At 41.2% G+C, this 25672-nt stretch overlaps 2 protein-coding genes across 2 annotated transcripts; both read right to left on the bottom strand.

Annotated features, from left to right (window-relative positions):
• Positions 1–1818: 1818 nt before the first annotated feature.
• LOC122023347 (UDP-glucuronate 4-epimerase 3-like) lies at positions 1819–13181 on the bottom strand (the record flags this gene model as incomplete). Its single annotated transcript, XM_042581398.1, has 4 exons — positions 1819–1843; positions 2800–2877; positions 3932–4139; positions 12791–13181. Coding segments are annotated over 4 exons (702 nt in total), but the record flags the coding sequence as incomplete, so codon positions are not given.
• Positions 13182–18668: 5487 nt separating this feature from the next.
• LOC122025240 (ethylene-responsive transcription factor 11-like) lies at positions 18669–19585 on the bottom strand. The gene has a single exon (XM_042584006.1). It carries the CDS (start codon positions 19511–19513, stop codon positions 18893–18895), a length of 621 nt encoding a protein of 206 aa, XP_042439940.1. The 5' UTR covers positions 19514–19585; the 3' UTR covers positions 18669–18892.
• Between the last annotated feature and the right edge of the window lie 6087 nt (positions 19586–25672).

Here is a 25672-nt window from a genome sequence, read left to right on the forward strand (position 1 = left end):
TGTGCACTTGCTTTATAAAACCGAAAAAGATAGTTTTTTTTTAAAAAGTACACCTGATTCACCCTGTTTCCTACAAATACAATCCAAAATTTTATACTACAACGTACACGATCCTTAGGCACCCACATAGGAGTAGACGAATTCACTCCATTCACTTCTTACTTCATTATATTGAGATTGATTGTAATATCGATCCTTGATTGGTGCTAGAAACTGAAATATAAAAAGTACAGATCTAATGAGCCTCAAAGGAGGTGCCTCAGAGTTGTTGGAGGCGCCTCCAATAACTTTAAAAAGGAGGTCACAACCAACATTGATGATACAATTTTCCTATGAGAGCTTCCACGATCATCCGCTACACTGTCTAAGTGAAATCTGATGTGTTGCTGCCGCGCTACTACTCTACTTCATCCGACTGCTATTGGCAGACCAACACCAACACCTAAACTCTCAACTTCAACAATTTTGTGTTGGTAACAATTTAGTTTAAGTTGTTTATTTTGTTGCTAGGGCAGTGTAGGTTGTTATACTGTCATTTACTTCATTCTTGTACTTGATTCTTTTTTCCAGTGGTTTCAGAAAAGATTTTTATTGGATTGTCCAACGATACAATCCGAGAGATTGAGGATCTTGGAGTAGGAGTTGTCGAAGGCTCTAAATCAAGTAACTAAATGTGTCTTTATTTTTCTCCTATTTTTTTATTCTTTCCACTGTGCACTTGCTTTATAAAACCAAAAAAGATTAGTTTTTTAAAAAAGTACACATGATTCACCCACTCTCATGTGCACTGATCCTATAAATACAATTCAAAAATTTATACAACAATGCACATGATCCTTAAGCACCCACATAGGAGTAGACGAATTCACTCTATTCACTTTTTACTTCATTATATTGAGACTGATTGTAATACCGGTTCTTGATTGATCCTACAAACTGAAATATAAAAGTACAATGTTAATAACTTGGGTAGAGATTTTGCTTCAATCAAAAACAATAAATAAATCAGGATATTTAGACTTTGACCTTTGAAATAGAAGCTCTATAAACATTAACAGAAGTTTGAATCTTAATGAAAAATGACTCAATATTTTATAAAGAAATTCACCTTCTTTTCCAACTATAAATCTTCATCCAACACTATCTCTTTCATGTATCGCATTACACAATATCTATATTCAACTCTATCACTTTGTTTTAGATTACCCTATTGAAATTGAAAAGATAATGTAATTAGTCATAATGCAAATAATAGAACTATTAATTGAAGCATAAATACATAGTCATAATATATACGGTCAATTGTATAAAATATGATCCTTTTAAAATACCCCTCGAGTCATTGTATATTTTGACCCCACTATATTGTAAAAAATTAAAAGTTATTTTTTCATATCTATAACTGAATGCACAATGTCATTTTCGACAGGTTCACTATGTCAATTCCAATTCACATAATTTTAACTATAATCATGAAAATAAAGATGCTCTAATTCGGCATGAGGTGGACATAACTTGGAATCTTCTATGTAAGGTAGTTCTATGAGCTCTCATTTAAAACCAAAACTAAAAATAAAATAAATCAAAACCTCCTTTCACTATCGACTTGATAGATTTGTGAGTAAAAGCATCCAACCTTTAACTTCCTTTTTCTATCAGCCAACCAGATTTTTAAGTGAAAGCATCCCACCTTTAACTTCTTAGTACCTCGTGAGTGGACGATAAGGAGCCAAGAACCAGCTTATACCATTTAGTTGATTAGGTATCATATATCAAAAACCCAAATAGTTGAGGCACTTTTGCTTCTTTTTAGTTGGATCAAGCATCTACAGTTCCATAAGATCTAAATGAGAAAAAAATATGTCAACATGGTATGAAAATTTTGAAATACAACTAATGAGTTCTGAAGTTATCAGAGGCATGAGGATAGAGACACCAAAGAAAACTTTAGTTTACACAATTAAAATTATTCATTTTCTATATAATGAGACAACATGTTCTTGAGGGTCTTCTTACCTTCTGGCCAATTTTGACAGTGAAGAAGACTTGGACACATGTAAACGGCGAGTTGAAATAATAGCAAATACTCTGGATTTGGAAGGATTTTCACGCATCGATGCCTTTGTTAATGTACACACTAGAGGTAAATCATCTTGTTTTTACACCAATCAGTTCACTTGAACTGATACACCGTACCATTTACTTCACCAAAAGTAAAATGAACAGTGAGTGGCGGAACTATATGGGGGCTAGTCTGTTGGAACCGTGCCTAGTATGGCGGTTCCTGACTATGATTCCTGACTATGGGGGCTATTTTTATAGCCCCAGTCTTCTTCTCCGCACGGTAGCATAGTTCTTTTTTTAAAAAAAATATGAAAGATTTATGACTTTTATTATTTTTTTTAATACCGTTTAGTGAAATAACTGTTGGACCCTATTTTGATGTGATCAGTCAAGTTAGGTTGGGTCTTGTTTTGTTTTAATCCCAGTGTCTAAGTGTGCAGGAGCTTAGGAACGCAGGAAGTCGAGCGGAAGACGCAGCTGGCAAGAAGGACGACACGAGAAGGGAGCCGACGGGCTCGGTGCGTCCGAGAGATGAAAGAGCTGCGGAAGAGTACACCGGTAGACGAGAAGAACATAAGTGACGTTCGAGGGACAAGAAGCCGGAGTGGAAGCCTCCTTGAGGAGAAGGCCGGAAATTGAATTTGGGTGAACCCTATTTCAGTTGGTCGCAATCACCCAAGTGATCGAAGCTTCGAAAGAAGAAAATGAGTGAAAAGAAGCTGGAGATATTTATACGCTGCAGCATTGAGGGCACCTTCCACATTGAGGGCGCCCTCCATGGCGTTGAGGGTGCCCTCAACCCAGTCAAAGTGACTGTTTCGCATTTAGACAAAACTTTATCCAAATACCATGCGGGAGGCGCCCTCCATACTTATGGGAGGCGTCCTCAAGCCAAAGATAGAGTTTTCAGACCCTATAAAAAGGACCATCGAGATAAGAAATTAATTATCAACTCTTGTATTCAATTACTAGCAACCGTTAAGCGTTCATTGTGTGTAAAAGGCTTCTCCACCTTCAGAGAAGGAGATTCTTTCTGAGCTTTGCAATCACTTTGGATTAACAACCACCTAGGTTGTAACCAAGTCAATCTCTGAGTCTCTTCTTTAATTCTTTATTTTTTTATTTATTGTTGCACTTTAGGAGTTGAAAGAACGAGGAGAGCATTTTTTTTGTTTCAGACAATTTACCTCTCCCCTCTTGCCGGCACTAGAGGATATTAAAAAAATAGTCTTTTTACAAGGTTGAAGGCTGAACATTCACATGATTTTCCTCCCAAATTCTTCCATTTCTCCATTCTTCTTCCTCTCCCCCATTTCAAACCAAACTCTAACCACCCAACCTCCAAAATATATATATATATATATATATATATATATATATACTTAATCATTCTATTGAGAGGTCATGGCGATAGAGGTGAATACCGTGCCAAGGATGACTCCATCTACTGTCCTGATTCATCAGGTAACGTATCGAATCATTGCATTACCGTTTGGCAATTGGCATTGATCTTCCTTTGGTTCTATTCTCAGGCAATGACTGAACAAACCACCTCGAGAATTTTTTCGCACCGTTCTTAACTTTGCTCTTAAGAGATCTAGCTAAAAGTAATTCTCTCCCATGTTTTATCATGTCATTCGTCATCTCAAGCACAGATGAATAAACCCAAATTAAATGTATATACGGCGGCAAATAAGAACAAACAACTTGAAAGAAGCCGATAAAAAAGACTACTAGAGAAATGCATGGAGAGAAATTTTCAAGAAGAAGAACCAAGATCACCTGAATCGTAAGGCAATTAATTCGTTGTTCTTCCTTTTCTTCCGAGCTTAACTCAAGGAAGTAGAGTAGTAATCGAGGTACCAACGAACAAATTCTGCCGAGCGTGATGTTGATGCGGGTGAATTGCACATCTCCGTTCCTGGGCATTTTCACGAACATGTTGACAGCTTTAACCTTGAGAAGCTGCTCTAGGATGGAGACTAAATCGGAGACGGAAACAGGGGGAGGTGTTGCAACCTTTCCAGTACGCTCTCCGGTTTGGTCGATGGCGGCCATGCAACCTTTGACATGTCGTCTGTTAAAAGAAGAATAGAAAGAAGATAAAATAGGAGAGTAATAATTAATTTTATTGTTTGTTGATATTTGCCCTCAAGACAATACAATATATAGGATTTAAACAAGTACTCGGTCAATTAACCAATTAATAAATAACAGAATAATTCTAAAAATTATTCTGAGAATTATTCTAATAATTATAACAGAATTATTAGAATAATCCAAAAACTAATTTGATTTGATTTGATGATTTGATCCGGTCAATTCTGGTAATTCTCTTTTATCTCTTTTACCCCTCGACAAACTTAACGGGAGATCTTTGACGTTGAGTTTGCTTGCTAACTTGTTGAAACGTTATCTGGGTAATGGCTTAGTAAAGATATCAGCAATTTGATCCTCAGCAGAGATATAAGAGACGGATAATTGTTGAGTTGTCACACGTTCACGAACAAAATGAAAATCAATCTCCACATGTTTTGTACGAGCATGAAAGATTGGATTTGCTGTGAGATATGTTGTTCCAATATTGTCGCACCAAATTTTTGGTGCAATATTTGATGCAAGATGAAGTTCAGAGAGAAGTGATTGAAGCCAAATAATTTCAGACGTTGTATTTGCTATAACTTTATATTCTGCCTCAGTACTTGAACGAGATACCATAGGTTGCTTCTTCTAATTCCATGAGATAAGATTTCGTCCAAGAAATATTGCATATCCACTAGTAGAGCGTCTATCTTCAGGAGAACTTGCCCAATCCGCATCACTATAGGCATGTAAATCTCAAGACGATTGACGATATAAAAGAAGATCATGTAGAATAGTACCTTTGAGATAGCGAAATATTCTTTTTACATTATCCCAATTTTGTTCAGTTGGAGCATGCATGAATTGACAAGCACGATTTACTGCAAAAGTAATATCAGGGCGTGTGATAGTGACGTATTGTAAGGCTCCAACAATGCTTCGATAAATCTGTGGATCAGATAGAGCAGGAAAGGATGAAGATGGAGAGTTGTTTATAGCAATTAGTGTAGAGACCGGACGTGCTCCATCCATTTTGGCTCTTTGAAGAAGTCCAGTAATGTATTTGCTCTGAGAGAGAAGATAGTCATCCTCATGAGGAATAAGCTCAATACCAAGAAAAAAACGAGCAATGCCCAAATCTCGAGTAGGAAATTCTTGATTGAGAAAACTTAATAAAGTTATGATGCCCTTGTGATCATTACCGGTTATCAAGATGTCATCCACATAAATAAGAAAAAATATCATAGACCCATCATTATATTTGTGAAATAGAGACGAGTCAGTCTTTGATCCAGAAAATCCTTGAGATTGTAACCAATTGGATAGTCGATGAAACCATGCACGAGGAGCTTGTCAAAGACCATATAAGGATTTCTTAAGTTAGCAAACATGAGATGGAAATTGTGGATGAATGAACCCCAGTGGTTGCTCCATAAATACAGTTTCCTCAAGATGACCATGGAGAAACGCATTTGAGATGTCCAATTGCCGTACAGTCTAATTGGAACTAACAACTATCGATAATAATAGTCTAACAGATGTAATATTGATGACTGGACTAAACGTGTCATTGAAGTCAATACCTGGTTGCTGACTAAAACCTTTGGCTACAAGTCGAGCTTTGTATCGTTCAAGAGAGCCATCAGCTCGATACTTAAGACGGAATACCCATTTAGAGCCCACAACATTCATTGAGGAAGTGCGTGGAACTAGATTCCATGTTCCATTGCGAAGAAGTGCATTAAATTCTGTAGCCATTGCACTACGCCAATTTGGATCCTTGTTTGCTTGCGTAACACAAGTTGGTTCAATAGATTTTGAAGAAAGCACTAGAGCCCGTGGAAGAGGATATCGAGTCGCATTTGGTGGGCAACGTTCATAAATGTCACTAATGGGAAGCATGCGACGAGGAGCATTATCATCTGAATCACTTGTTGATGGTGATGAGGAAGTAGGCTGACATGGTGATGTAGATGACGGACTTGCATTATCCGAGGATTCAGAACTAGAGAGCATATTATCTTCGACCGGCGAGGCTTCCAAGATTGGAGCAGCATCCTGAGGTGATTCTGATGGTATAGGGGAGTTATTAGAGAGCGGAGCAGGACATAGGATGCCATCATTTCTGACAATATTAGGTGGTATTAAGAAGGTGCCACCTGTATCTGGAGGAGAGATCGAAGAAGATACTGAAAAAGGGAATAGAGTCTCATCAAAAGTAGCATGTCGTGAAATATAAATTCGACCTGTTGGTATATGTAAGCAACGATAACCATGGTGCAAATTGCTATAACCAAGGAAAACACATTGTAGTGAACGAGAGTCAAGTTTATGTATAAAATAGGGGCGTAACCATGGATAACATGCGCAACCAAAAATTCGAAGGAAAGTGTAATTAGGAGTTTGATTATAAAGTGTTTCAAAAGGACATTTATGATTGAGCAATGGAGTAGGGAGTCGATTTATGAGATACACAGCAGTGGTAACAGCTTTATCCCAAAATTTACGTGGAACTGATGCATGATGAAGAAGAGCTAAGGCAGTTTCTGTTGGAACCCCAAGGTTGTTTTGGTGTGATCAACAAGTTAAGGTAGGTCCTGTGTGTTTCTAACCTTGTGTCTAAGTGTGCAGGAGCTTAGGAGCACAGGTAGTCGAGCGGAAGACGCAGCTAGCGAGAAGGACGGTAGTCCGAGGGACGAGGTGTTGCGGAAGAGTACACCGGCAGACGAGAAGGAAGCGTGCGGTGGTTCCGAGGGACGAAAGCCGGAGCGGAAGATTGCTCTGGGAGCAAGAGACGCAGCTAGCGAGAAGGACGGCATGCAGTGCGTTCGAGGGACGAAGACTGCGGATGAGTACACCGGCGGACGAGAAGAGAACATGCGACGATTCCGAGGGACGAGAAGCCGGAGGGAAGCCCGCTCGAGAAGACCGGAAGTTGGGTTCGGGTGAGCCCTTTTCCGGATGGCAGAGATCACCCAAGCAAGCGGATCCGGAGTAGAAGACCCGGACCGAGCCGAACCAAACCGGAGCAGTGGTCCCCGGATGAAAAAGTCAACGTTGGTTGACTTTGGGCTCCGGGGCGCCCGGAACAGTCCGGGGCGCCCGGAACAGTCCGGGCGCCCGGAGCAGCCCGGGGCGCCCGGAACCCTTCCGGGCGCCCGGACCCAGTATTTTGACCAGACCGAGTCAAAACTCGATCTGAACGTTGGGGGATAAAATTTATCCCCCCAGGGCGCCCGGAACCCTTCAGGCACCCCGACCAAGGCTATAAATATAGCCTTGGTCCAGAAGCTTTGAATCAACTCAGTAATTAGCATTCCAAACACTTGTGCACTCACTGTTCTAGTTTAGCTTCTGTTTTTGTGCTTTCACCGGTGTAAGAGGCTTCTCCGCCCGAAGGAGTTTTTAGTGCGATCACTTTCCTTGGATTAACAACCTCCCCGGTTGTAACCAAGTTAAACACGGTGCCTCGTTTCTTTCTTGTATTTCTGCTTAGCTAATTTTATACAAGTGTTAGTTTAAGAGTTCGAGAAGGGTTGCTTTTGTTTTTTTTTTACAGGGCTATTCAACCCCCCCTTCTAGCCAGCCCAACAGTCCTACAAGTGGTATCAGAGCCAAGGCGCTTCAGGAGGACTAACCGCCGAACGAAGCAACGAGATGGCCGGACCAAGCATTCACCCGCCGAAATTTGAAGGGGATTTTGCCACTTGGAAAAAACATATGCAGGTATTTCTTACAACAGATATTGAATTATTTTTAACAATGAAACTTGGTTTTCAAGCTCCAGAGGACAAGGAAATAGATAAATGGACAAAAAAGGAGCAGGCCGACTTCGTGGCGAACGGCAAAGCAGAGTACCATCTGCTAAGCGTTCTTCCGCCTCAAGAAGTCAACAGGATTGGTAAATACAACTCTGCAAAGGAACTTTGGGAGAAGTTCCTCGAGCTGCACAAAGGAATGTCCGAAGCAAAGCTCGCCAGAAGAGATCTGCTTCGCAATCAGCTCACCAGCCTACGACTTGGGGAAGACGAGTCAGTCGCGCAACTGCACTCGAGAATAAAAGAAATTATCATCGGACTTTCGAATCTCGGAGAAAAGGTAAGTAACCGAGATTCGCTCAGGTACACTCTAAATTCCTTTCCTAGAAATACCAAATGGGCATCATTAGTAGATGCATTTTACATTTCTAAAGATTTAGAAAAGATTTCATTAGAAGAATTCTTTTCAACATTTGAAGTGCATGAGTCAAGATGTGCAGGAATGAAGGAGCCTAAAAACAACGTCGCCCTCAAAGCCTCGAGAGACGAACCAGAATCGGAATCCTCTCTCGACGACGAGGAAATGGTAATGATGGTAAGAAGATTCAAGAAGCTTTGTAAATCCAGATCTACTAACCATCCGCAGGGAAAGAAGAGAAGAACGATCCGCTGCTACCATTGCGACGAAGAAGGGCACGTCAAGGACAACTGCCCCAAGCTGAAGAACAAGGACAAGGAGAAGGGTAAGAAGTCTATCCAAAAGCGAAAGGCCCTAAAGGCGACGTGGGACGATACATCGTCCGAATCGGAAGTCGAAGCTTTCTCCGGACTCGCACTGATGGCGAGTCATCAAGACGACGACTGCGATTCAAGCTCTTCCGAAATGAGCATCGAGAGCATCGATGAAGGGGGAGACACGTCAGAAGAAAGCAGCAGCTCAGGGGGAGAAATGGACAACGAGATCGACAAGGTAAGTCAGGTACGATCTCTTCCTCCCGATAAAATGTTTAAGTTCGTTAAACTTTTAACAAAAGATTGTTGCAAATTAGAAAGTGAAAATAAAAATTTAAAAGTAATTCTAGCTAAGTCTTGTCCCTTAGAAGAATTAGATAAATTAAAACTAGCAAATGAAAAATTGAAACTTGAAAATGATGATTTGAAAATTCAAGTAGATAACTTGAAAAACTATGCATGTTCATCTAAAACTAATTTTAGAAGATTTAATAATTTAAATTGGTACTTTAAATATCACCCGAGACAAATCAAGAACATTTCAAGAAAATATGTCCCTAAAATTTTTTTGGTTAATCCAGTAGGCTGGAACCTATATTGGGTTCCGAAGTCATGCTTAAATTAATTTTAAAATTAAAATTAGCGCTTTAAGTGAAAAAATTAAACAAAGAATTTCTTTATGAGGCTTTGTCTAAGGAAGTTGTTATTGCTCCAATAACCAAGAAGGCCTAGTGCCTCGCCACGACCTGGAAGCCAAAATAATTGAAATAAATGTTTAATTAACTTACTAATGAAGCATTAATACAAGATTTAATTAGAGCTTTAAAAAGGGTTATTCAAAACATTTTATTTCAATTTAGAAATCTACTTACTTAGAAATTTTTAATTGACTAAGTCATGTGTTTTAAAAATGTGCTTAAAAAATTCTCAAAAATCATTCTTTCTTAAGTTAAAAGATTTTCTGAAATTAGAAATTTATGCTCAAATTACTTAGAATTTTTTTTTTCTAAGTCAGATTTTTTTAAGAACTTTACTTAGAAATTTTTTTTGGAAATATTTCTCAAAATAATTCTTGCAAAAACTTAAAATTGTTTTTATGATTTTTTTTTCAAATTTACTAAATCTTTAACCCTTAGATTATTTTTCTTGAAACCCCATTTTTTTTGTGATCAAAGGGAGAGAAGGGAAAGTATAAGTCTAGGGGGAGGTAGATAGATTTAATTTGATTTTATCTTTTCTATCTTTTTGCACTTAAATTGAAATTTAAGTTAATTTACTTAATTCTATTTTATGTCTATTTTAACCCTAGCTTAACTTGGGTTGATCACACCAAAAAAGGGGAGATTGTTGGAACCCCAAGGTTGTTTTGGTGTGATCAACAAGTTAAGGTAGGTCCTGTGTGTTTCTAACCTTGTGTCTAAGTGTGCAGGAGCTTAGGAGCACAGGTAGTCGAGTGGAAGACGCAGCTACCGAGAACGACGGCAGTCCGAGGGATGAGGTGTTGCGGAAGAGTACACTGGCAGACGAGAAGGAAGCGTGCGGTGGTTCCGAGGGACGAAAGCCGGAGCGGAAGATTGCTCTGGGAGCAAGAGACGCAGCTAGCGAGAAGGACGGCATGCGGTGCGTCCGAGGGACGAAGACTGCGGATGAGTACACCGGCGGACGAGAAGGGAACACGCGATGATTCCGAGGGACGAGAAGCTGGAGGGAAGCCCGCTTGAGAAGACCAGAAGTTGGGTTCGGGTGAGCCCTTTTCCGGATGGCAAAGATCACCCAAGCAAGCGGATCCGGAGTAGAAGACCCGGACCGAGCCGAACCAAACCGGAGCAGTGGTCCCCGGATGAAAAAGTCAACGTTGGTTGACTTTGGGCTCCGGGGCGCCCGGAGCATCCCGGGGCGCCCGGAACCCTTCCGGGCGCCCGGACCCAGTATTTTGACCAGACCGAGTCAAAACTCGATCTAAACGTTGGGGATAAAATTTATCCCCCCAGGGCGCCCGGAACCCTTCCAGGGGCCCTGACCAAGGCTATAAATATAGCCTTGGTCCAGAAGCTTTGAATCAACTCAGTAATTAGCATTCCAAACACTTGTGCACTCATTGTTCTAGTTTAGCTTCTGTTTTTGTGCTTTCACCGGTGTAAGAGGCTTCTCCGCCCGAAAGAGTTTTTAGTGCGATCACTTTTCTTGGATTAACAACCTCCCCGGTTGTAACCAAGTTAAACACGGTGCCTCGTTTCTTTCTTGTATTTCTGCTTAGCTAATTTTATACAAGTGTTAGTTTAAGAGTTCGAGAAGGGTTGCTTTTGTTTTTTTTTACAGGGCTATTCAACCCCCCTTCTAGCCAGCCCAACGGTCCTACAGTTTCGACTATGTGTCTATGTTTTCTCTCAGCAGAGTCATTTTGTTCTAGAGTGTGAGGACAAGAGACTCGATGAACAATTCCACAAGAGACAAGATGACGATGGAGAGCTTGATATTCACCTCCCCAATCAGAATGAAAAGAAAGTATTTTACGATTAAAATATCGTTCAACTTGATTTTGAAATTTACAGAATATATCCAATAAATCAGATTTTCTTTTCATAGGATAGAGCCAAGTATATTTACTAAAATGATCAATAAAGGTAACATAATATTGGAAACTTTAGTTAGATAAAACAGGTGCAGGGCTCCAAACATCAGAATGAATTAATTCAAGTGGGAAATTAGAAACATAATCGGATGAATAGAAAGGTAGCTTATGACTTTTAGATTCCATGCATGCCCTACATGAATGAGATAGAGAGGAGGTAATGGAAGTAGGTAAACCATACCTATTGATGATTGACTGGACAATATGAAGAGAAGGATGACCAAGTCGAACATGCCAAGCTGGTTTATTTGTGCGTTCACCAACAAAAGCTTTGATTGAAGAACTTTGAAGATAGTAGAGGCCATTTTTTATTCTCCCATGAAACACAATAGCATCTGTTCCTTTATCTTTTATAAGATAATGATTATAATGAAACTCAAAAATGACATTGTTATCAAGACAAAATTGACGGGTAGAAAGTAAATTTTTAGTGATAGATGAAACATGAAAGATATTGCGCATGTGAAAAGTTTGATTAGATAAATGAATATATGTGTTTCCAAGATTAGCAATTTGCAAACCTGAGCCATCGCCTACTTGAACCGTATCTGAGCCATAATATGAAATTACGTCTGTAAGGATATTATAATCCGATGTGACATGATGAGTTGCTCCAGTGTCAATATACCAATCAGTAGATGAAAACTCTGGGGTTTTATTGCAAGTAGGCACAGATGAGAGAGCTACGGTTGTCTTGAGACTGTAGAACCACCAATAAAATTTGAGGCAAATCTTTGAGGGCATAGATTTCCAGGATGACCAATGATGTGACAAATTTGACATTTTACCCGAGAGTAATCAAATCTTTTAGGGCATAGATTTCCAGTATGGCCAATGATGCGACAAATTTGACATCGGACTGAATTTTGTTTTTGGCCTCCTTGATAGTGTTGAGTATTTGACATCTAAAGTAAAATAACTTATCTTGTAGAGAGACTGGATCGCCGGAAAGGGGGTCTTTCGCCTGGAGAAACTCCCCTTGGAGGAAATAGAAGCCTTGGCTGGAGCAACCACTTGTTGTCGACGTCGAGGTTTGGTCGGCGTTCGGTGGACAGCGGCAGTAGCACAAAAGGAGAAGCCCCTTTTTTTTGTCTTGTTTTGCGGTTTCAAAAAAAAAAAGAAAAAAAAGGAAAAAAAAAAAAGAAACTCCTCTTTTGTCTTGGGCGACGACAGAAAAAGGAAGGGAAGAGGATTTGCGAGGGAAAATTAAGAGAAAGAGAATGAACGAAGGATTATGACTCTGATACCATGTTAAAAGAAGAATAGAAAGAAGATAAAATAGGAGAGTAATAATTAATCTTATTGTTTGTTGATATTTGCCCTCAAGACAATACAATATATAGGATTTAAACAAGTACTCGGTCAATTAACCAATTAATAAATAACAGAATAATTCTAAAAATTATTCTGAGAATTATTCTAATAATTATAACAGAATTATTAGAATAATCCAAAAACTAATTTGATTTGATTTGATGATTTGATCCGGTCAATTCTGGTAATTCTCTTTTATCTCTTTTATCGTCCATGTAGGTGAACTCGTGAGCAACTGTGGCATGGTCAGGGCCTTCGAAGATGGACACTGGTTTCCTGCGGAGGATGTCGCGGGTGAAGAAGAAGTACGCCATGTCCGGTAGCCTCTTGGGGTCATAGACTGTGAAGAAGCGGAGGCTGGTGATGGAGAGGCTGTAGAGATGGTTGTAGACGTGGGTGATCTCCTCCCTGGCTTTCTTTGTGGTGGTGTAGAGCGACGTCGGTCGGTCGGTGCGGTCGACCTCCGAGAAGGGGACCTTGGAGTTGAGCCCGTAGACGGAGGAGGAGGCTTGGACTACGTCCGGCTGGAGGTCCGCTGGCTTGGCGGCCTCCAACACCGTGACAAGCGCCGCGTCGTTGAAGTGGATGGGGGTGGAACGTCGGAGAAACAAAATCGGTGGTTTAGAAAAATAGGATCGGTTGTTTGGGAAAATGTTAAATTGCGAAGGAAAAATAACGGTTTTTTATAAAAGGTGTGATTACATTTTCTTATTTATCAAACGAAATACCTTAGTTTCAAAATTAATTAAAAAATATCAAAAATAGTATTATTTTCTTTATACCTTTTCCACTAACCTTCTAAATCTCACGTTATTTTTTAATACATGAGTCTTATATGAGAAAATATAAGCCTATGACAAACCTAATATTGGACCATATCAGACCGAGCGTGGACTTGATATTTTTCATATTAGGCCCAACATGCATGATATAGAAAAATATTAGGCTGAGTGTGGGCCTAATATGGAAAATATCAAGCCCCTGGACTTGATATCCCATATTAGGCCCTTTTTAATTCGAGAGAGAGAGGATGCATTGGAAAACGGAGAGAGGATTTAGAAGGTTGGTGGGAGGGGTAGGAAAGAAATAACATTATTTTTAGTATTCTTTTTGATAATTTTAAAATTAGGGTGCTCTTTTGGATAAATAAAGAAACGTGGTCTCTCCTTTTGGTAAAAAGCTCGAAAAAAAATGTCTTGGCCGGTTTAACTTATTAGTTCGGCATTTAAAAATTATAAATTTTATTTTATAATTTATTATTTTATTAAATAAATATTATGAAATAAAATATTAAAATTAATTAATAATTACTGAAGTAATCAATGGCAAGGTATATTAACAAAATTCTATTACTAGAAAGATCTCGATGAAACATCTTTTATATTAGATATACATATTTATCGTGATCGTTCAAGTGACATTTTTGGACTTTAACAAAAGAACATGTATTGAAAAGGTGTTTATTTTATATGACATGTAGAACTATGCACCTGGTGACACTTCTAGAGATGACAAATTTAACTTGCAAAGGTGTCTGCAATGTGAACTTGAAATAAAATACATATTTCATGTTAGCATATCTACTCACTAATATGTGTAGATTATATATATTTTTAGACATTGTTTAACGCACATCTACTTACATTTTATGAGTATAACCTATGTTTATTATATTATATTTCATTATTATATCATATTTCTACTCCTTTTATTTGGATATCTACTTCTTGTATGTTTTCATTGATAGGACGCGATATAAAATAAAAATGGATAAAGAATGCTTAGTGCAACATTCTTCAGAAATCAGCATGGGCATGTCGTGCCCTGAGGCACGACCACGCCTCTCCCCACAACGCTGCACACGACTAGGTCATGCCCTGAGGTACGGTGTTCCTCATCCTTTAGAGCTCCACACGGCAGGGCTATGCCGGCAGGATCGTGTCAGTCCCTAGGTAAGAACACACGGTTGTACTGTGCCCAAAGGCACAATCGGGTCTCTTCAACCTAGCATGTCGCATGGTCATGTCGTGTTTGGACGCACGGTCGTGTCTCTTCTACTCAGCGAGTCACACAAGCAGGTTGTGTCCCGAGGCACAATCGTGCATACCCTAGGCCATGACACACACACCATGTTCGTGCCTCGAGGCACGACTGTGTGGCAGAGAAAGCGAGGGGGGTTTTCTCCTCTTTTGACCTATCTTGGGTTTGAGGCTTTGCCCCTCTCCATGGGGAAAGGTTTTCCCTTCTAGGGGAAGCCCAAAGCATCCATCTTCATCCTCCTGACGATTCACCCATCTCTGAAGCAAGAAGTTCAACCTAGAAGACCATAAACGCATTGCTAAACTTTCTCTCCTCCTTTGTTTATGATTTGAGTTTTGGAATGCTATTCTTCATTTCTTTTGGTTGTTTCTTATTTGCTATGGAGTAGTCTTGCGATTTTTAGGTTGGAGGAAGTAGTTATAATGCGATATTAATGCATAAACTAGGGGTGCAAATGAGTCAAGCCACTTGCGAACGACTCGATCAAAACTTGACTCGAGCTCGGAGTTGACCGAGCTCGAGCCGATTTGTTTAATATTCAAATCGATCTCGAGCCCATTTTATAGTGGCTCATTGGCTCATAGAGCTTTAACGAGCCAGGCTAATTCAATATTTTAATATTTAAAATAATTATTACTTTAAGAATAAATAATAAGTTAAGAAGGTATTTATGATAAGAATATTTCATTGAGTTTGTTGGGCTTGTTATAATTATAATATCTATGACTTCTTTATTCTTATACTAATCTAATTTGTATATACAAGTTTGTGATATAGGACGTAGACTCATATGTACAAAACTCATTAGCCCGTTACCATTAGCATTGATGGGTAGCTAACTGATTTGAGCCTATTATAAATATAAGGGTATGATTCCCATAGGAGAGGAGAGGAGACTGACGACTTTCTTACTTTCCCCATTGAACCAAGATTACAGAGTTATAGACCCCGCACCTATGGAAGATCTCACCCTACAGTTAATTGGTGTTTTGATCTTTAGATTCTTCTAGCGACAATAAGGATGAGAATGTCTCTGGATTTATAGTTTGTCTTTATACTTCTGCTTTTGTGTTTTCACATATTTGTTATAGATCTCCGACAAGATCCTGTGTTGGATCATGTGAATTATTTCTTGTTGATTTATATACTATAGCACGATCATAAGGAGGGATATGAAAAATCATGGGTCTCAAGTTGATGCGTAAGTATTTGGTAGACTAAGGGATAAGTAATTTGACGGAAGACAATCATGATGGTGAAGTCAAGCTGCGAAAAGGTAAGTTTTGGTTATGAGTTGTGAGAGTCAAGAGCCTAATTAGGATGATTGTTCATCCAGTTCTACCGCAATAGGAATTGAGTCGACTAAAGAGTTGACTCAAGTCACTTAACTAGTGAACAAAATGTGTTTATTCAAGGCTAAGTTGACTAATCTATAGTGAGTTAACTACAACAGAAAAGACAAAAGGAGCAATTAATTAGATAAAGTTGCATTGGAACGGTCCATTAACCTAACGATTACAATGGTCTAGTTGATTTATGGTGAAATTTAGTCGCCCAAGATAGTTGTTGACAAATCGTGGCAAACTCGGGTTGAAGTAATTATGGGAATTGATCGGGCGGGTTTAAAGACACTTATCTTTAGAAAACTCTATATATATAGTTGGCCGGGCAAAGGTCGACCGGATTTAAATTACTTGATATCATATTGTCCATAAAATAAAGCACTAATATACATGATTTATCGGATGGTTTCTTGAATGGATTTTTAGCATACTGTGGGCACTATATTAATCTCTGAACAGACTTGGCAACATTTAACATATGACAGAGTAAATTAATACAATGACAAGTAATACGACCGACCTTATGGACCGGCCAAAATATATTTAGTAGACAAGCAGCAAACAACATTCTAACAATCTGTCAAAGTTGTTGGAGAATATTCCTTGAGAATTTCCTCACTAATTGATTCATTATAATAGCATATTCTAACAATCTGACTAAAGGCCTAATCCATAAGCGACAAAAGAGGTACATCTGTGAGTAGAAAAAAGATTCCTCGGGCTATCATTACAGATCACCCAGACTGTACTCTTTCCATCATCTATCAAACTCAGACACAAAGAGCCACCTTATGATCACGGAGGTTGTGAAAGGTGGTATATAAAGGGGAATCCTCTCCGTTGGCAAGGTACGCAATTAGCATCTTCAAAATCTTACTCTCGCGTGTATCCTCTACTGTTCTTCTTCGCCCACTTGTCTGAAAACCTACTGACTTGAACGTCAGAGGGTCTTGTCAGGGACCCCCTTCTCTAGTCTTTGGTTACAACGCTTTGTTAGATTGTCGAATTATACGCAGGATCATTGAAGAGTCTATCGCCGGTTAAAAAAGCCTTCCACTGGACAACAAACCATCCATATGAGCCAGTGCACTATCTTTCTAGCCTTCAGACTAGATCACTATAGAAAGGGGAGCAAGGTGAATCTTTGATGAGGAACAAATAGAGATTGTTTAAATCCTTCTGGATCATTGTACTCTTAGCCTTCTTAACTTTTCTTGTAATTATTTATGCTGTAAGAGGTTTGTCCATCTCTACAACTTATTTGTGAAGGAGAAAGATAATAGACTTCTTAGGAATGATTCATCAACTAGTAATAAGCTTTGGAATATAAATGAGAGTTTTGATCCATGTTATTTACTTTGTTAGCAATTTAACATGCTATTTGTGTGTGTGTGTGTTTATGTCCGCTGTACTTGTCGCCATATGTGTGTGTTAAGCTTGTATCAAGAATAAGAAGAATTCACCCCAGGGGCTATGGTGTGACAGTGGTAAGCAACAGGACAGGCTCCTTAGATAATTAGGATTTGAATCTCACCGAGGGTAAATTTCATCTGAGAAGTTTAAATTACTTACGAAGCTAGGTCTATCCTAATAGTTAGTGAAAAATTTCTAAAAGATCGGGATGATCATCTCTAGGATTAATCGGACCAAACTAGAGAAGGAATAAAAAGACTTCAGTTGCAATAAAATTCACTTTTGACCCGTGTAGTTCATAACAATTATTCATTCTACATTGGTTCTAGAAAGTGGTATTAGAGTTAGACGGCTCTTATTAAACTAATCACCAAGAAAACAACAAAAGATGGCTAGAATGGATTTTGTGATTCCATCGTACAAAGAAAGATTTCAATTTTTAAAAATAAAAGGTGGAGTATTGGTTTAAGATCAACTATGGAATAGTTGTTGCTTGTTGGGACTGAATGCTGAGATGATTAGATACACTAGGGGGTGATTTATAACTACTATAGCTAAAGGTTAGCATCAAGATTAGCAACGGAATAGAAATATTAACACATGCAAGCACATACTAATCACTAACACTGAGATGTAATGTGGTTTAGACTCTTTATTCCTACTCTTTTAATAATAATAATAATAAAGGGCATACTTTGTGTTAGGTAAAAGAAAATTAAACTCCAGACAAACTTAGCTCCGGTTATTTATTTACACATCCTATACCTAGTTGCACCTTCGAATGTCCGAGAACGAACAAAAATTACTAATAATAAGATTAATATTAATATTAGATGCCACCAACGAGCCCCGCATAATTGCCTTTATCACCGCACCGCTGGCCAAACGCGACAGCCTGCTGCGGGGCGCCAGCAGCCGTGGCAGCGTGCATTAACGACGGCGGACCAACCAGGCGCAACACCACGGGCGGATCCACTCCCCTTCCTCCACCCAATCCGAAACCCGCCATTGCCCCGGCCCGCAGGGAGGGGATTAAGGCGCCGCCGCCGCCACTTGGTTGCCTAGCTCGGCCGGCACCGGCACTGCCAACGCCCTTTTCCATTATTGTACCCTAAGCCAGTACCTGCCCGCCAACTGTTGAACTAGATGCGTAGGCTGCGGTCCCGTCCGGCGAGTATGAAGAATGTTTTAAATTCACAAGCAACAAGAAAAAGGACAAAAAGGCCTGTCGACGAGCCTGACGCACACAGCCACTTGCAGCATTCAAACCAATATCAGATAAAACGAAGATGCAATAAGAAATTTACTCTTTTTTTCTTCTTTTGTTTTTTTTTTGATATAGCAAAACTCCGATCTGCCGCTAATCCTGCTGCGCAAAGGAGGAACAGAGAGAACTAACCAGGAAAACAGTATACAAAAACCTATCTTCTTTCTCGCTGATGAAATCTCCGATCGCGAACGAGTTGGTCAAAAAATTGGAGTGGTTAAGATTTCTATGGCATTATCTCCTATCCTCAAGCGATCTCTGGAAGAGCGGGAAGATTTAGATCGAAGTCGAGGAAGGGTGGTGCACGCCGCTTTTGCTGCGGTTCTGGAGAAAGGTGGAGGTCGATGACGGAAGAGGAGTCCGAGACGTCGCTCTTGGTCAGATTCAGATCGTGAACGAGTATTTGGGGGCGAGAGATCTGGCGATGGTAGATCGTGGCCGGCGCAGAAATCTCCGATCTGACGATATTGTTGAAGAAGAACAAGGGGAAACGCCCGCTGCCGCTTTGTCCTTGGAAGAGATTTAGGTCGAGCACGGGATGGAGAGGAACGGCGAGCGGCGGCCCGAGGTTCGAGGACTCGATCGTGCTGCCTTCGCTGCGAGGGCTGTGGCTTCCGGCGGCGTCACGGCAGGCGAAGTTGGTCTTGGCCTTGGATCCGCGGAACTGGAGGGCGGCCGCGTCGTAAGCCCTGGCGGCCTCCTCGGCCGTGTCGAAGGTGCCGAGCCACACTCGGCTCTTCTTCCCCGGATCCCGAATCTCCGCCGCGTACCTCCCCCACGGCCGCTTCCTCACCCCCCGGAAACGCTTGTCCTTCACGCCCGCCACTTCCGACGCACCGCTGCGCCCTTCGCCACCGACCGCCGGCATCTCCTTTCTGCTCCCTCTGTATTAACAAAGAAAAAAAAAAGGAAGATGTGCTGGCTCGGAAGGGGACGGGGGGTCCGTTTATATACCCACAACGGAAAGGCGACGGTTGATCGGGGAGCTTGAAAATGAACCGGCACAGAAAACGGAACGGTTTGACTGCGATGGACGCGTGGACCGCGGTCCCACCGGCTTGGCCGCCGCGCTTCCGCGGCGTGTAACTCGGATCACGAGGCGCTCCGTGGCCCCCACTGAGTCTCACCTACCTATTAATACCATTAAAGCGGCCTCCGTCGGTTACCGCGGGGGCTCTCAAATGGACGGACAAGATCGGACGGTGGCTGAGTGGGTGGCGGTCGGAGCCGTTACGCACGACCAGCGGTGTGAACGTCTTCACGGGCCGCCTTCGTCAATGATCCGCATAGTAGCGTATGCGAGTCGCTGTCTGCGGAGGTAGGTGGGGCCGCACCGAGTCTTGTGGTTACGCCAAAGTTAATTTAAATAATTACGAACCGGAACGAAATTACCAAAATGCCCTGCACGTTGCGAGCCGGGACGGCCGTCCGTCTTCACCCGGGGTAAAAGAGTAAATCGGCCGAAGGTACGATAGAGTGAGAGGCGGTCAATGCGTTCGGCCGGCGTCGTGGAGGGGGGTGGGGCCCACCGAGCATTAATGGCCTCGTCCACGGGATCGGTTGCGTCTGGGATGCTACCGTACCGAAGCATGTCGGCAGTGCCGGCCTGGTTCGCGAACGATCGATGGCGGAGACAAAGGCGACAGAGTCGGTCGGCGGCCGTGGGTCGCGCTAGCCGGCTGGGCACCGACCGGCACCCGAACCGTTCGTTCCCTACGAAGCAAACAAGGAAAGTTACTAATCACACAACTGGATATTTATTAGGAGGTTAAAAATGAATCCGAACCGTCAATTCCATCCGAATGGATCGAGTTTTCAGATTCGGATCGACTTCAAATGTGAATGGAAAGATTTCGTATTGTATTAAAATAGGATCAATTTAAATTTCAGATTTAGAATTTTCTTCATTAAATTAAATTTTATATTGAAATACTATAAAATAATTATAGGAAAAGTAAAAAAAAATCCTCTGATTTCGATTTAGGATGAACAGTTATGTATAAAAAACATTTAAAAGGTCTCCGGGTGGGCCCAGGCTAAAGCCCAAGTAAGCTACAAATCTGCCACCGTCCTTGCTTCAAAGTGTGTTTGGTAATTTAGCATCCATCTCAGCTTTTAAAGAATTCTCTAGGTTGAATATTATATCTCTAGAATACTCATTAACTTAGCAATTCCCTTAAATATAGATTTGCTATATTAACGACCCCTTTAGTATCGATCCTATAGATATAGAAAGAAGTATATGTAGGTATACATGCGTCAGACACATGGTTAGGTAAACCTCAGATCGTCAGTTTCTGAGAATTGACCCCTAATCATTACGTCAGAAATATCATGCGTCCATCGTCTATACTACGCCCTGAGGACAATTGAGCAATTCCCTTAAACTTCAATTTTTGGTGTTGTCGGATGGATAAGATGGGTGTTAATCCAACAATTGAGTCCGGTTAATTAGCTCGACAATGAATTGATTGTATTGACATGAACCTTGTCTTATAAATATTATCGACACATTCTTTCGTGTATTAGATGTACCGTTTTTTGATATTATCATTATTCTGAGTTACCCCTTTACACCCTTTCATGGGTTCACACATCAATTTTGTGGGTTCCCACAAAATTGATGTGGGTTCACACATCAATTTCACACCCTTCCATGGTTTCACATATATTGATATTCACACATACTCAGACTTGGTGTCTAATTTTTCATTAATAAAAAAATTAATTTATGATAATGTACTCACGAAATAAACATCCTATCATTATTCAATTTATTTGGTAGTGAAATCAATATTCTAACATTTGGTCGCCCAAACATCAGTCTCAACATCTAACAAGATACCAGTCGGAGTTATGATTGAGCTCGATACACAATTTCTCCTAAGTGCTTTACAGACTCTACTGTCTCGTTGAACCAACCATCCTTGCAAATGATGCTGATTGGGAGTCGACCGGGACCGAGCAACTAGCGAATAAAATTGTTCTATTATTGTCTGAGTTGACTAGACCGCTACTAGTAAATTATTCTTTGAAATGGTTTTTCAAATCTATGTAATCCTGTGATAAAAGAGATCTCGTATATCAGGAGTGAGAGTAGATTTTTTGGACCCTTTTTTTTTATGGTTTAGGGGATGTATCACTCTTATTTGTGATTGGATCGTGGTTATGATCCGGTCGTAATTGGTTACGATCTCTTCTTGGGTTTACCGTCCACATCAGGTTATAGTTTGGTTCGGAGCAGGCGGTCGAAGGTTACCCGAAGGCTTCCGGTGGTGAATAAGTGGACAGGTTACTGGGCGTCGAGTGAGGGTGTCCTCCGAGCGACCATCGACCGTCCGCTCCGAACCAAACTATAACCTGGTGGAGACGGTGAACCTAAGAAGGGATCGCAACCAATTAAGGTCCGATCGCGGCCACGATCCGGCTGCAAATATGAGTGACACATCCCCTGGACCACAAAAAGTGGTCCAGGAGATCTTGTCTCATCACAAGTCAAATGACACAGTGTCGGTCAAAGTCAAGGTGGTCAACGCCGGAGCTTATAGAAAGAGTCTCGGCCAAAGGTGGTTATCTAGTTATCCCGGTCGACAAAGGAGTGGCCGAGCGAATCACCCGACCGGTCAGACGAATGGACATCATGGACCGGTCAGACTAATGACCATCATAGGTTGGTCGGCCGAACGGACAAACCCATAGTTGGTTGTTTCGGTCGGCAGGAAAGCGAGCCGCTCAGACCGCCCATCCGACGCAAGGAATGACATTACACAAGAGGGGACGAGAAAATGAAAGAGAACACTCTGTCTATCATTAAATATGAAGAAGTCAAAATAAAGAAAAACACTCCATCTATCATTAATGCACGGAAGTCAAGACAAAGAAGTCTTCCTCTGGCAATTAATATCATTAAATAAGGGCAGATGCACAATCACAAATAAAGGTATAAAAAGGTACTCCAGGTATGAGGAAAGGCAAGATTTATCTATTTCTTGATTACTCATTCTCTCTTCATGATTCTAACTTGAGCGTCGGAGGGTCAATGCCATAGACCCCTTCCTTGGTTTGGTTTTATTTTACAGGATTGAGGTCTTCATCCCGTCAGCAGTCGCCCCATTCCTGACTTTCTAGCTTCCCTCATTCGGATAGGGTCATTTTGGCGCCGTCTGTGGAAATGTAGCCTGCATCTAAATAAGAAGATAGAAGACGTTGGACGACTCACAACAGTGACGCTGATGCAAGAGGATCTTGATGCACTAATACGAGCTTGAGTGATGAAGATATTGGAGTAACAACAACAAGCATTGGTCGATCGACCAACGCATGAGCATGCTGCAGCATGTCGACAGGCTAAAAGAGGCCAGACCGAGCGGATGAACTTTCCGTTGGAGAGCCAAATAGGAGACCGATCGGCTCCTATGGGGACGCTCGTGATACGCAAGTCCCCTTCAACTGAGCACTATCCAGCCAAACACATAGAGGACTCCCTCATGTAGCAATTTGTGGATATGGTATTTTTGCCCGGCCAATTGTGAAGTTCCGTGGAGGTAGTCCGATCGGCTCTTGTATTTCTTGAGCTCTGGAGGGTTCGGCGCCTCTAATTTCCATCTAGTCGGGAAATCCGGCCGCTCGGGAAAGTGAACGAAAAAGTAGTAGTCCTTCCAATGCTTGTTGGAGGACGACATCTTGTCAAAGAAGACTAGGCCCACTCGGGCTTGGAAGAGAAAAGTCCCCGGCTCGGACAGTTTGGGGTAATAGAAATAGTGAAAGAGTCGAGGAGTGAGGGAGATGCCGTGCAGGCAGAACAGAACGACGACCCCGCACAGCAGCCGAAAGGAGTTTTACACTATTTGGTGGAGAGAAATATGAAAATATTTACATAAAAACCGTTGTCTATTAGTAAGAAAATAAAGAAATAGACAATGCTTTTTGAAAAACGTTGTCTATTAATATTTTTTTAGTGTCTATGACAATAATTTTAAAAAAAAACGTTGTCTATTGTCAAGCCCTCATCTAAATCTGGGATGATCTGAACCGTTGGATACAACTAAAGAGTAGAAAAGATCTAAGTTTCAATTTGGCACCCACCTTTCTCCCGACCCACTAAGAAACCTAATCCTTCTCAACCTTCACACACACCATCATTTTTTTTCTCGGCTTCCTGACACAAAACAGCCAACGCATCGAAATAGTAGAAAAGAAAGGGTGGATCGAAAATTGTAGACCGGCGATAAATTGGTCCCTAAAAAATGTTACGAAACCGGACGACGGTTCACTCGAACGATCATAGGCAGAGGGAAGACCAATTTGATAGTTAGGCGGAATTTCATTTGCAACCCTCAAACTCTCCGCATCGTCGACGTCGAACCTCGACTCAATGGAGGTGTACCAGAGTCTAGGGATGAGGACGGGAGGTTGAGATGAGATTGCCATCGAGAGAACGAAAGAACAAGATCAAAGATGAATGATAAACGAATACTAAAGCGAATCGATCGAAGAACCTTACAAGGAAGATCACACAGAATTGACCAAAGAAGCTTACAAGGAGACCACCGGAGTACAGGGAGGCCACCGACGAAGAAGCGAAATGCTTCAGCGGCGAAGCTCGAAGACGAAGGCACAAAGTGGAAAAGATGATAGCACACGCGAGGCTTATAAACCTCACAGCCGCTCGCTCTCAACCGTTCGATTCAAGGTTTTGAAAACCTAGAAGAAGATATGACCATGGAATTCGAAAAGGCGCTAGTCACGTCAGCAAAGAATATTCGCCTATCTTGTCAGGTGTGCGGCGGTAGAAATAGTGACATGTGGTATGCGGTTATCAGACAACATTTAATGAACTTAATTAAAAGTGATGGCCACGTGCTCAGCCATAATTGTCAAGGATTTACACGGACTTCGAGAAATATAGATGACATCAGTGACGACTGTGCTCGCTCGAAGAAGTGCATTTGGAGAATTCTCAAAAGTATTATCGCTAATTGTCCCACTCTGCATAGAAAACTAGTTACCGAACAGATCGTCCATTTGCCATGGTTATACAATGATCGAGCGGCGTTGGTTGATGCACCGATCAAATACTAGGGACCGAACACTCCGATCGGACGTAGAATCGCCAAGAAACCAATTGTTCAGTCAGTTGGACCTGTAGCCTCCTTCGACTAGACTTGAGAAGAAGACTTGTGATGCAGTAATAAGGGAGAGCCCACCTATCACGAGTCATGTGGCACGATGCCAGTCAACGTCGGGGCTTATGGAAAGAGTCTCAGCCAAAGGTGGTTGTTTGGTTTTCTCAGTCAGCAAAGGAGTGGCCGAGCGGATCATCGACCGGTCAGATGAATGGACATCATGGACCGGTGATCAGACTAATGACCATCATGGGTCGGTCGGCCGAACGGACAAACCTGTAGTCGGTTGTTTCGGTCGGCAGGAAAGTAAGCCGCTCTGACCGCCCATCCGTCGTAAGGAATGACATTACACAGGAGGGGATGAGAAAACGAAAGAGAACACTCCGTCTATCATTAAATATGAAGTAGCCAAGACAAAGAAGAACACTCCATCTATCATTAATGCACGAAAGTCAAGACAAAGAAGTCTTCCTTTGCCCAGAACTAAAGAAGGACAAAGTCAAGACACCCAAGAAGCACAAGAATCTAAAAGCAACTTGGGACGATAGTTCATCATCTGAGTCCGAGATTCAAGAATATGCCGGGATAGCACTGATGGCAAGCTATGAAGGGCAAAGTACATCAGAACCCAACATCGATGATGGGGGAGCAACTTCAGATGAATGCAGCGAAGCAAAGGGGAGAGTCAGGCTTCAAGTCTGATATGGTAAGTGAGGTATGTCTCTTACCTTCTGATCAGCTTTATTTCGGTATCAAGGCTATGGCTAAGTCTATGTACAAATTAAAAGGTAAAAATACTGAATTAAAAAATGAAAACTTAGAAATAAAAAGAACTTTAGCAAAATCATGTCTATTAGAGGTTTTTGATAAGATTAAAATTGAAAATGAAAAATTAAAAGAAG

The sequence above is a fragment of the Zingiber officinale genome, chromosome 9B, assembly GCF_018446385.1.
Source record: "Zingiber officinale cultivar Zhangliang chromosome 9B, Zo_v1.1, whole genome shotgun sequence".
In the NCBI taxonomy this organism is placed as follows: Eukaryota; Viridiplantae; Streptophyta; class Magnoliopsida; order Zingiberales; family Zingiberaceae; genus Zingiber; species Zingiber officinale.

What these genes read in the sequence shown, in the direction of transcription:
- LOC122025240 (XM_042584006.1), bottom strand. Translation starts at nt 19,513, where the DNA reads ATGCCGGCGGTCGGTGGCGAAGGGCGCAGCGGTGCGTCGGAAGTGGCG.